General features: G+C 45.1%; 1 protein-coding gene across 2 annotated transcripts in view; it reads right to left on the bottom strand.

The window, feature by feature from the left end:
* RPTOR (regulatory associated protein of MTOR complex 1) overlaps nucleotides 1-13,676 on the bottom strand; it is a 310,827-nt gene that overhangs the window by 179,624 nt on the left and 117,527 nt on the right. For both annotated transcript variants that reach the window (XM_020875726.2, XM_020875727.2), the window contains exon 4: nucleotides 3,439-3,597. In XM_020875726.2, coding sequence (XP_020731385.1) covers nucleotides 3,439-3,597 — 159 coding nt within the window. The remainder of the gene's footprint in view (nucleotides 1-3,438; nucleotides 3,598-13,676) is intronic.

The raw sequence follows: 13,676 nt of genomic DNA, 5'->3' as shown, positions 1-13,676 counted from the left end.
TGGTGGTCAGTCCAGTGGCTAAGACTCTGAACTCCCAATGTAGGGAGCGTGGGTTCAATCCCTGGGGAGGGAACTAGATCCCACATGTTATGACCAAGAGTTCACAAGCTGCAAATAAAAAGAACCTACATCTCCAATGAAGATCAAAGATCCTATGTGCCACAGATAAGACCTGGTGCAACCAAAATAAATAAATAAATATAAATATTAAAAAAAGAAATAAAGTGCATCCCTTGCTGACAGCAGAAAGTGTGATCTTGCTTCTTATTCAGTGTAACATAAACTTATAAAACACAGAGAATGAGGGACGTTCTAGAGGATAACTGGTCTGGACTCCAAAAAGTCAATGTCCACTGTTCAGAAAATGGAAACACAAGTCACAGAATGAGAGGGACTCTTTTAAAAATGAATATCTGATAAAGGACTTGTACCCAAATATAAAAGGAACTCTTAAAACTGAGTGAGAAAACCAATAGCCTTATGAGTTGATAAAAGTGGGCAAAAGATATGGAAACCCCACCTAAGAAAATATACAGATGGCAGCCAAGCATATGAAAAGATGCTCAACATCGTATGTCATTAAGGAATTGCAAATTAAAGGGAGATACCACGATGCACCTACTTAGAATGGCTAAAATCCAAAACACTGGCAACAACAAATGTCAAGGAGGATGTGGAGCAATAGGAACTACCATTTATTGCTGGTGGGAACGCAAACAAGGAAGCCACTTTGGAACAGGGTTTGCCAATTTCTTAGAATGCTAAACATAACAGCTAGTCTAGCAGAGGCTCTCTTAGGTATTTACCCAAATGAGAAGAAATCTTACGTCTATACAAAAATCCACACAAAAGTTTAGAACAGCATTATTTACAATTCCCCAAAACTGGAAGCAACCAGGATGCCCTTCACTAGTGGTACATCCAAATAGTGCAATCTTTTTCAGTGGTAAAAAGAAAATGAGCTCTCTAGCCATGAAAAGACATGAAGGAAATTTGAATATATACTAGCTGAAAAAAGCCAGTTTTAAAACACTGCATTCTATATGGTTCTAACTATATGATATGCTGGGAAAGGTAAAACTATAGAGACAATATGATACAAACAACATATTTAACCCCTATATAAAACAGATAATTGATCAAGACACACTAGGTTATCCCACAGAGGAAAGGCATATTTAATACTAGAAAATCATATCTTTTAATGCATTTCAAGTTTAAAGGAGAAAAATCATACCATCATCTAACACATACATACAAAATGGCTTGGGGGGAAAAGAAACATCTATCGATGACTTGAAAAAATAAACTAGGAATAGAAGGACATCTTTTTTATAACGCTGTGTTCATTTCTACCATACAACATGGTGGCGGTTGTGGTGGTTTAGTCGCTAAGTCGTGTCTGACTCTTGTGACCCCATAGACTGTAGGCTGCGAGGCTCCTCTGTCCACGGGATTCTCCAGGCAAGAATACTGGAGTGGGTTGCCATATCCTTCTCCAGGGGATCAAACCCAGGTCTCCTGTATTGCAGGCAGATAATTTACCAACTGAGTTATGAGGGAATCGGTCACAATTATACATATATCCCCTCCCTCTTGAGCCTCCCTCCCTTCCCCCATTCCCACCTCTCTAGGTCATCACAGAGCGCCAGACTGGGCACCCTGTGTGATACAGCAACTTCTCACCAGCTAGCCACTTTACACACGGCAATGTATAATGTTGATGCTACTTTCTCCATTGGTCCCACTCACTCCCTCCCCCACTGTGTCCACAAGTCCATTCTTTATATCTGTGTCTCCACTGAGATGGGCACCTTTTAATCTGATAAGGGCTTTTCTTATTTTTTATTCTTTTTACAAATATCTATAGTGAATATCATATACTGATGTAGAGGATGCACTCCTTTCAAAGTGAGGAATGAGACAAGGACATGCAGTCACCACTCTACTCTCTGGGAGGTGCTGGTAGCACGGAAAGATACAAACAATAAACAGCTAGACTGGAAGGAAAGTAAACTGCTGTGATTTGCAAACCACATGGTAGTCTGTTAAGAAATTTTTAAATATGTACAAATCATTAGGATCAATGAAAGAACAGCAAATTAGAAAGGAAGAAAGTGAAGTCGCTCAGTCATGTCCGACTCTGCGACCTCATGGACCATAGCCCACCAGTCTCCTCTGTCCATGGAATTTTCCAGGCAAGAATACTGGAGTGGGTTGCCATTTCCTTCTCCAGAGGATCTTCCTGACTCGGGAATAGAACCCGGGTCTCCTGTATTGCAGGCAGATGCTTTACCGTCTGAGCCACCAGGGGTAGGCTAATTAGCAAATTAGCAGACATAAAATAAATGTACAAAAAAATCAACTGCCTTGCCACACACCACCCCCCCGATAAAAACTCACAAAACATAATGTTTTGTGTAACCACGTCAAAAAAAAAAAAACCACGTCAAAAAAATATAAAAGTATCTAGGAATAAATCTAAAAAATGATAACACCCTTATGAAATTATAAGATACCATTGATACACACTATGAAAGAGCACAGTTTGGAAAACTCAACAATATAAAGATGTTGAGTCTCCATGCCCCCACATCATTTAATCTACTGATTTGTAAAAAGATTGAGTATTTTCACGGAAGATCAACAGACCAAAAAGAATAAAGCAGGGAAACTCACCTTCCCAAATATCAGGAATCACTGAAAACCTAACTGATTAAAACAGGCTAACTGGCATAAAGGGAGACCCCCGGAACAGAACAGAGAGCTCAGAAACATACCTACTCACTAAGGAAGCCTGACTGAGTCCAAAGCTGGCATTAAATGGTAATGGTACCCACTTGAAAAAGAAAAAAGATTTGAAACCCTATTTAAAAGTATGTGCAAAAATTAGTTCCAGGTAGATTAAAGACCCAAATTAATGGACAAAAATACACTTTTGAAAGAACACATGGAATATTTCGGTGACTGTGGCATAAGGAAAGTCTTCTTCAAGAAGATACAAAATGCCCACATCCTAAGGGAAGACTGAACAGGAGCCACTTCAAAATAATGAAAGCCCGTCCACTAAGGGACATCACAAGAGAACAGAAGCAAACAGATAAACCCAGAAACCAAGCCATAAACTCAGGGACATTTGCAACTGACAAAAATGGTAAAGGGTTTCTGTCTAGAATACAAAGAATTCCTTCAAATAAGTAAGAAAAAGACACACAACCTAAGTGAAAAACAGGAAACACCACTGCAAGAGGGGAAGCCTATGTGGCCAACCCAGAAATCGGAAGGCACCTGCATTTGGTTTTGTGGAAATGAATTAACTTTTGATGGCTCCACAGAAGCTACAGGTGAATAGGATCTGCAGCCACCCACCAAAACTTATAGATTCTTGCAAAAAGATAAACGAATTGGGTTCACAGGAATCTTTTATGGTGCACCCACCTTGTTGAAGACCCAGATCTCGCCATTCACGGTGGGCCTGGGCACCCCATGGCCGTTGTAGTGGAAGAGGACCCGCTCCTCCTTGGCATTTCGGCGTAAAGATGTGCAAAGCTTCTTCACTTCATCCACAGTTGGATCAAGACTCTGTTTGTACCGTGCCTGTTGCAGGAGACAAAAATTAAGAAACTTATCATGGATTCATGGGAATATGTAAAACTAAAACTCCATCCTTTACTCCGAGTTTTCACTGAATGGACACTGCACAAATGACCTCATGTCTCTCCATCTCCAGCTGGGATGATGCCTACTTCACAGAGAGATTGTGAACATTCATTTACTGCACAAATATTTATTGCGAAGATCCCATGAGATAAGTAATACCTGCCACACAGTAACATGAGTAAAAGGTAGCACCACTGTGATATCAAAAATATTTCTTAGAAGCATTAAACCTCTTTGGAACACTGGAATGTGGAAGAGACAACTTACTTAAACACAGAAAGCTGTAATACATACAGTGGCAAGGGAGAATAGTTTCAAAAAGACAAGGTAAGAACGCAGAATGCCCCTCTTGCTTAGTCATATTCGCCCAGCTTGGCCACCTGCCACTACTCCTGCCTGGACCCTTACTGATGAACCTAAAGAATACACAGAAATCAGTAGCCATATATACATACATACACACACAATCGATAGATGATTAAAGGACACAACTGTAAGGAACTCCCACTTTTAAAGCAACAAAGAAGATTAAACTTAACAAGGAATGCACAAAAATCTGAGAAGGAAATTTTATAAAACTCTCCTGGAAAACAGAAGGAAGCGTGAACAAACTGAAGATACTCCCAGCCTGGGGAAGATACACCCACATTCTTAAGACATCAGTTCTCCCCAGGTTAAGAGTCCACATGTTCCCAATAAACATAACAACAAACTATTTCATGGAGCTGCTACTGAAGTTTGCATGGAAAATAAACATGCCAGAACACTCAGGAAAACACTGAAAGGAGAGGTATGAGGGGTCCTACTCACCAACATTTCAACCTCCCCTGGGCCTCTGTAAGGAATCAAGTGAGGATCAGGGCCCAGAGAGACCAGCCCACCAGGGAGCTACTACAGAGTCCAGAATTCGGTCCAAACATGTTTCCTCATGCAGTCACAATGTTACGAACACTGATTTTATTTCATCAGAAACTGTGCTGACACCAAGAGAACCTGAGTCTGCCCCCTCCGCACAGCTATCCAGCTAGGATATGTGAAGTCCTGGCTCCACTGAAAGACCATTCAGTGTCCCCCGAGGTTAGTCCTAAACAAGAGTGTTGTTCTACCCTACCACACACAAGGTCACAGGGTTGACATTACTCGGAAACATCAGTAAAGCTGGGGATTCGTTATTTCTGACTTTGGCTTCATCAAGGTCTTCTCCTGTGGGATGCAAAAAATGATTCAGTCTCATTTTCTTACCTATCACCCAGAAAGGACACATTAATGGACCAGCATGAAAGGCACTACAGATATTAATAATATGCCTCCTGGGGCTTTATGAGAATTAATTAATATTCTTAAGGGCTTTGAAATGAGAAGCACTAAATTAAATGTCACCACACCATCTTAAGGTTTTGTTTCAAAATGAGAATGCCTGGGATAATGGCTCCGCGGCTGGAGGGAGTGCCGAGGCACAGGAAGCATCTCACCATTTGGGAGATTTGTGACAACTGTAGCTGGGTGTGTTAAATGACAATGCGAGTCTCTGAAATACTGCCTGTTGTGCTGGGCACTGCTACTGTAAGTCCAAATCTCAAGACAGAACAAAATACAACAGTGGAAATTTTGGGGGATGTGAGAGAGGAAGAGGATAGAAGACAGAACAACAGGAGGAAGGAGGAAAGGAAAACTGGCCCTGGGCTTAGTGAAGGGGATGGGGCTCCAGACTTCACTTCCTTCCAGGACTGTCTCCAGCTAACTCTAAATGCTAACAAAGCCTAAGCAGACTCTGCCTTCCCTGCGGAGGCGAACCCTCCTCCTGCAGATTCCAGAGGCATGCAGTGTGGGGGCGGCGGGGTGGGGGGGGGGGGGGTGACTCTGCTTCAAGACGCTCAGTGGGCAGCGGAGGCCCTTCTCCATCTGGTGCAGCCGCACATGGTGCTGCTGTTGTGCCTGCAGGAGAATAACAGCAGTGCCCAGGGAGGAGCAGGGGCTCTGCTGGGTGGTCTCATGACAGAATCTCATAAGGAAGAAACCTGTGCTACAGGAGCGGCACTGCCTGTGCTCCTCTGGGGTTTCTAGTAAAGATTACTGTGCATTACTTGACTTGGAATGTGATTATGAATAATGTTATTTCCATCCTTCTACGGCAATGAGCAATACTTCAAGTTCAGAACCAAGAAACAGAAATGCCTGATTTTCTCAGAACAGTCTAGGAGGAATAAGCATACTGTTGGATTTTGGGCTGCTTCTGCCTTTGTTCCAGGTTCTTGCTAAGATTTCACCCTCTCCCTCTCCTTCCCAACTAGGAAGCAAAGGCTTCCAGGAAGCTGCTGGGCAGGGGGAAGGTCAGGTCTGCTCAAAGGACACCTGTCTCAGGTGGTGCCCCATCTAAGAAAACTCCAAGCCCTTGGCAGTTCAGGAGCTGTACGCCACCACCCCTCACAAAACACTTACCGTGCTACAGCCCTTGGCATCCTCACCGTCACTACTGAGGCCAAACCACTGCAATCACCACCACCACCACCATCATTATCAGCACCTCCAGGACCAACACCATTGTTACATCCCATCACCATCATCATCACCACGTCCTTCTCCCCTCCTCTCCTCTCCCCTCTATCTGCCCCTCTCCTCTTCCCTCAGACTGCTCTGACTGTTGTCTCTTACCTCTTCCCGGGTCCATCCTCCTCCATCAACCCTCTAACGTGGCTGTGACTCAGCTTCCCTTCTTTTTTCACACTACATGCTCCTCCTGGGCAGCATCTCTGAACAAATCCATGGCCGAATTCCTTGTCGTGCTCCACATGTGCCCACCCTCTGGGCTCCCGGCCACAGTCACCGACATCAGTCTATACCGAGTCACCCAAACCACACCCCTTGGGCCTGTCCTTTTCGATGCTCTCCTTCTCACCTCCCCTTCATCCAGTGAACCAAATGTGTGGCTGTACCACCTCTGCCTTCAGCAGGGGTCAAACAGCCCCCAGCTCTCCCCAGGACTCCCCAGACCATCCTCTCCAAGTCTTTCCATTCAGTCACAGCCTTCCCACTTAAACACACAGCAACCAGGTCACTTGCCCCTGAAAATCAAATCCTCAGTGGGGGTGTCTGCTGCCCCCAAGACAGCCACCATGCCTGACCATGGCACAGACACCTTGGCCGCACCACCCCCACAGCCCTCCGCTCAGCCACTGTATCCTTCCCAGGGGTCCTGAGCAAGCTGTGCCCTTTCTTCCTTCTGTTGTTAGGAAGAACACAAGGCGAGGTGTTGTGCAGCACAAGACCACTGTCCAGTCCACTTGCATGTTTTATTTTTTGTTTAAATGTTTTCACTATTTCATAGTAAGATGCTATCCTGTACAATTTTTTCCAGTGTTATCATTATAAGACTGTTCCCTCAGCCCCCAATCTCTTAATCGAAAAACAAACAAACAAAAACCAACAACTGTTTACCTTTTAAATTGAAATGGAATACTTGAGTCCTTGAAGTACAAACAGGAGGCAGGAGCCTCCAATAAACAGGTGTTCAGTCTATAAATCGCCTCCCCCCACCCCCCGTCCCAGAATCCACTCAACCCTAAAGGAACTCACAGACACTGCGCTGGCTCTGAGCATCACACCTATGGAAACAGGTACAGTTTTCATCTAAAATGTAACCAGAGCCTTCCCAAACTCGTCACCAAAAGGTGGATCTCGAACAAATCAAAACCATCTCATGAGAAAAGAAGGCAGCCCAGAGCCCTTCGGCAGAGCGGGAGCAGGGCCCCCAGCCCAGCCTGGTGCCCAGCCTGCAGGCCTTGCCTTGGCTTTCATGCTTATGCACCTGTGCAGCCTGAGTCTGGTCACTCAGTACAGGTAGAACCGAGTTTAGCTGCTTTTCAGAAATAAAAGGGAAGTCTAAAAACACAGAAGTCTCTGATCACTTTCCAATTGGTTCCCACCTTTTCATATTATCCTGAAATTTTATGTCACATACAGAGATAGAATGCATAAGCCATCACACTGACCCGTTAGGAGGACCCTGGCTCTGGGAGTGGCTGACAGACTAGGGCTGTTCCACCTGCCCAGGTCATCACTAAAATAAGAGGCTCACGACATGTGGTCTGCAGAAAGATCTGATCTGACTTAGATTTATGTCTGCCTCAACAATCCAGGGCCCCTTTCTACCATTCATTAAATAGTAATTTATTTTCTGTCTTCTAAGAATCCCTCTTCTTGACTCATAGTCCTCAAGGCTCCAGCACAGACTGTTCTAGCAATCTGCTCCACCCACTTCATAGTGCTGGCTGAGCAGCAGACACAAATATTTTCAGGTATCCCACCACCCACGCCCTGCCAAGATCTGCCAAGGGCAGTGATGTCTCTAAGGAGGCTTTGACTGCGTTAAGACAAGTGACTGAACCACCTCACCATAGCCCGCCCTAAAATCAAGTTCCAGTCCATTTCCAGGCCTGACAGTAAAGCCGCCGGCTGTCAATGCTACACTGAGCCTCCAGTGAGAGAGAGGCTGCAAGCAAGCCAAGTTTCAGTGAGGTCCCTTGGAAAGTTCTGGAGTCCTCCTGGTCACCTCCTGTCCACGCCCTCTGTATCCATGACAGCTCTATGGTGGCCTCTTCCCTAGGGTCTCTGTGCTGCCTCCACCCCTCCCCACTCAATACTGGAGATGAGTCACACAGGAATCAGGTGTGCCCAGTGGCGAGTCCCTCCCCTCTGCAAGAGCTGGGGTCCCTGATACGGAGGGCTTGGGTTCATCCCCAGATCAGTGGTTTACCAGCCATTCAACCTAGGAAAGCTCACAAGCCCAACCCAACCTCAATTTCCTCCTCTGTAAAACTAAAACACTGCTGTCCCTGACTACTCCCCAGGCTGCGGGGACTACGTGAGAAAGTACAAGCAGTGAGCTGGAGGGCACGGCTGGAGACTGGCACTGGCGCCGTACTTCTGACGTGCTAGCCTCCTGACCTTCACACCCACTGTGCAAAGCAGTCACCACACCAGTCGTACAGACAGGGAGCTGGGGCACAGAGAGGTGTGGCAACAACCACGAGGTCACACAGCTGGCACGGGCCAGGGCCCATTTTGAAGTCAGAAGCATGAGGACATCCACGGAGACCCGGAGACCAATGGTGAGCTTTCTTGTGTTGCTGCAAATTGGGGACAAGCAGGGAGTAGAAAGACAGGCTGTCCCTGGCCATCCTCATGTGCCGGCATCCTGTCATGCTTCAGTGTGGCCCCTGGGCTCTGACACCCCACTAACAGGAAGGCCTTCCTCTCAAGAAGGGCTCATACCCTGAGCACCTGCCTTGAGTGAGCAGCAAAGATGAGAACTGCTTGGGAGACTGAGAATAGCTTAAGTCACTCACGGCTACTGATTTTTCCAAATAATTTCACATCAGCACTGACTCCCTCCTTACATTAATGCCGGACTACCTCCAAGCAATATCAATAACTGCTAGTGACCTGGAACACTCAAAATTTACTAATCTGCCTGGTGGGCAGAGAAGGAGAAAACTCAGAATGTAATAAGCTGTATGCAGCAAGTGGAGGGGGGCGGGAGAGGGGAGACTGAACCTCAGTCCCTAGGGCCAGAGTATTCACTGGACACAGGAATACGGGCATTCCAAACCTGCAGTTGTGCTCTGAGCCACTGCCACAGCTGCAGAAAATTTCTGGAAGCAGCTCATATATGCTATCTTTAGCAGTAACAAAATGAACAAAGGGAACAAACAAACACCTAGCAGAGTAAGGAGCAGAGTGAGGTATCGTTAAATGGTTGCCAAACCAGGCCAGGACAGTGGTCTTCTGGGGCGTGCCCACCACCTTGAGCCAAGCTGGAATCCTTTCAGAGAAACAGCCACCAAACTGACTCATGAGAAGGTGTGCCTGCTTTATACCTCCTACCACCAGAGTCCACTCTGAGTCAAGCACCAGAGAGGGCTGCCCCACGGTCCAGGAGCCAACAGGAGGGTCGAACTCTCAGAGTCTGTATCTCCAGCTAGTCTATGGCCATAAATTCAAACTTTCATCTGCCATAAGAAGCATTCTTGCTAACCCCATTCACTTGCTTTTCAAAGAAATTTCTCATTTCTTATTAGATTTCTTATAATGTTCAAGATCATGTCTGTAGGGGCTAGTCTGATTTCTGCATGGAGGCTCAGAAATCTGGGAGTGACAGGATGGGATGAGCTGCTGGCTCCAAGGCAGCTCCAGAGGACCCCAGTGACCTCAGGGGCCCAGACTCCACACTCAACGTTGAAGGAGTCTGCCTTCTGGGTTCATGCTCATCTGCTCCACAGAATGTTTTCTAGAATACTAGTTTGGATAATTTTATCACCCCATGGCAAAATGCCCTGGCTTCTCTCCGCTCACTCACCGGTACAATCTGACTTCTACCCTGAGTGGGAGGAGAGCGGCTGTGCCTGTAGCACCCAGGCCTCGGCACTAGAGCTCTCAGGGCCGGGGAAGCCCTGTTGGCAGGCGCGCGTGGGTGAGAAGTGCTGAACACTAGCACTGAGGGGTCACTATACAAGGTCAGAGTAACTCCTGGTGTTTTCAACATGAATCTTCCCAATAAGAACAGTTTTACATGAAATCTGTAAAATCACTGCTTCTCTTTCCTTTATGTATTATTCAATAACAATTTTCCCTTCTTTCCTTAATTTGCAAAAGATGCAGGAGAGAATGAGAAGAACTGGTTTAGTATTCAAAGTCCAGAAATAGCAACCACAGCTTTGAGATGGGGTCTGAGTCCACTTGTGAAATAAAAGGCTCGTGTGGTCTCTGCAGACATGCTTAGACTCTCCCCTCAGTGGATGTGAGAAACACTCTTGTCATCAGGGAGCAGTTCTGTCCCCCAGGGCACATTTGGTCTGGAAGTAGGCTTGGTTGGTACAATGGGGGTGGGGGTGGGGGTGGGAGTTCTCTTGGCATCTGATGCATAAATGCCAGGGAAGCTGCTAAATATCCTACACCTATGCTCACAGCATGTGGGGACATTACTGCCACAGAGATAAATTATCTGGCCCAAAATGTCAACAGCGCTGGGTTTGAGAAAGCCTGCTTTAGAGGGAAAATATGAAGCTTTGATTTTAATGAGGACACACTGATTCTAATCTAATAGTGTAAAAAAAAGCACGGTGAATAAAAATGTATTTAATATACTACCACTTATCTAAGAAAGAGGGCAACAAATGTGTGTAAATATACATATATATATATATACATATATTTATATATGTATATACTGTTCAATATATACTGTTCAGCAATATGTGAACTGTGAACATCAAGATGTTCAAGCTGGTTTTGGAAAAGGCAGAGGGACCAGAGATCAAATTGACAACTTCCGCTGGATCATCAGAAAAGCAAGAGAGTTCCAGAAAGATATCTATTTCTGCTTTATTGATTATGTCAAAGCCTTTGACTGCATGGATCACAATAAACTCTGGAAAATTCTGAAAGAGATGGGAATACCAGACCACCCAACCTGCCTCTTGAGAAACCTGTATGAAGGTCAGGAAGCAACAGGTAGAACTGGACATGGAACAACAGACTGGTTCCAAATAGGAAAAAGAGTACATCAAGGCTGTATATTGTCACCCTGCTTATTTAACTTATATGCAGAGTACATCATGAAAAACACTGGGCTGGAAGAAGCACAAGCTGGAATCAAGACTGCCAGGAGAAATATCAATAACCTCAGATATGCAGATGATACCACCCATAGGGCAGAAAATGAAGAAGAACTAAAGAGCTTCTTGATGAAAGTGAAAGAGGAGAGTGAAAAAGTTGGCTTAAAGCTCAACATTCATAAAACTAAGATTATGGCATCTTGTCCCATCAGTTCATGGGAAACAGATGGGGAAACAGTGGAAGCAGTGTCAGACTTTATTTTTCTGGGCTCCAAAATCACTGCAGATGGTGACTGCAGCCATGAAATTAAAAGATGCTTACTCCTTGGAAGGAAAGTTATGACCAACCTAGATAGCATATTAAAAAGCAGAGACATTACTTTGTCAACAAAGGTTCGTCTAGTCAAGGCTATGGTTTTTCCAGTAGTCATGTATGGATGTGAGAGTTGGATTATAAAGAAAGCTAAGTGCAGAAGAATTGATGGTTTTAAACTGTGGTGTTGGAGAAGACTCTTGAGAGTCCCTGGATTGCAAGGAGATCTAACCAGTCCATCCTAAAGGAGATCAGTCCCGGGTGTTCATTGGAAGGACTGATGGTGAAGCTAAAGCTCCAATACTTTGGCCACCTGATGCAAAGAGCTGACTCATTTGAAAAGACCCTGATGCTGGGAAAGATTGAGGGCAGGAGGAGAAGGGGATGACAGAGGATGAGATGGTTGGATGGCATCACCAACTCGATGGACATGGGTTTGGGTAGACTGCGGGAGTTGGTGATAGACAGGGAGGCCTGGTGTGCTGCGGTTCATGGGGTCGCAAAGAGTCGGACACGACTGAGTGACTGAACTGAACTGAACTGATAGTGTTCAAACGTTTAAACAATTACCTACAGAAGAAAGGGGGACATAGGGCAGCAAGGATGGGACTAGATGCCAGATTTGAATCCACCTGTCAAAGCAGGGAGCACAGGTTTGATTCCAGGTCTGGGAAGATTTCACATGCCATGGAGAAACTAAGCCCACGCACCAAAACAGCTGAGCCTGTGCGCCTAGAGCCCGTGCTCTGCAACAAGAGACACCACAATGAGAAGCCCACTTCCCACAATCAAAGAGCCGCCCCCGATCGCTGCTGCAACCACAGAAAGCCTGAGCAAAGCATGGACACCCAGTGTAGCCAAAAATGAATAAATAAATACATTTTAAAAAATTTTAAGCAGTCCCTTAAAAATTTCAAGTAAAATGAAACAAATGAACCTAACTGTGTATTCAGTTGGCTACATAACCAGGCAGACAGGGACTCTTCAGTGTGACTGTATCTACACCTTGATATCAGAAAGAACTGAACACACTTCATGTACAATTGGCAGTAACAGTATCAAAATGCTGGTTTTGTTTCTGGAAAGGGCTGAGTGTAGGGTGGGATGAAAAGAATGAGTACTTAGGTTGTGTCCAGGAAGAACGTCAATGCTCAGGGTGGGAGAAAGAGATACAGCTTTAAGACCCAAGGGATTACCTAAACCTTGCAGTCCTGAAGCTCAATCAGCAAGAGTTCATAACGCATTCTATCTTTAAAACAGAGAGAAAGAGCACATGGGAGAGACGGGGCATGAGCAGTGAGCACCTTCAGGCTCAGATTAAGCTCTCTAAATACCAATTCCTATTAAAGGAAACCAGAGCTCCCTGGAGACTTGGCTGAATTCAGGCCTGGAGCAGAGGATGTACAGAATGAGTAAAGAACATCCTGTCTTGTCATACAAGATAGAAAAGAAGTGATCAAAGACTACCAGACCTGTATCAAAGAGAACCAGGAGCCAATTTAAAGAGGCTTTAAGTGGCGAAAGAGAAAACATGAGCATCAATGATTAACAAATGCAACAAACTTTTATTGCACATGAAAGATAATGGAACACACACCCCGTACTGGTTACCTCTGGGAGAAAAGCATTCATTATTTTGCAGTGGGGTTAAAAAGAAAAAAAAAAGTATTCACATTGGCTTTCCTATAATGAACTATATCTCAAGATACCCAAATAATAGATGAGAGGAAGCTTCTCTTCTTAGCAATATACGAGTTAACAGACAAAGAGGAATAATAGAATTAGAGCACCACCTTTTTACAACCTCCAATGGATGGGTCCAGGTAATGATTGCCAGTGGCTGCTAACTTCACAGAGAGAAGACAAACCATTCATCATACATATCCTAAAGGAAGTACACACCATCACCTATGGAATGTTGTGTCCCCAAAGCCCCATCCAACTGGAGGAATCTGGCCAAGCCTGGGGGGTGAGGGAAGGGTTGGCAGAAATCAGATTTCAAGGAATTCTAGAGGGCACATGACCTGATTTATTGAATCAATATTTGCGGGAAGAAACAGAGATGGATGATTGGAACAGGATAGGAGAAG

Source organism: Odocoileus virginianus, chromosome 17, assembly GCF_023699985.2.
Source record: "Odocoileus virginianus isolate 20LAN1187 ecotype Illinois chromosome 17, Ovbor_1.2, whole genome shotgun sequence".
In the NCBI taxonomy this organism is placed as follows: Eukaryota; Metazoa; Chordata; class Mammalia; order Artiodactyla; family Cervidae; genus Odocoileus; species Odocoileus virginianus.
Note: the sequence above shows the minus strand (reverse complement) of the source record. Positions and strands in the feature narration are given on the sequence as shown.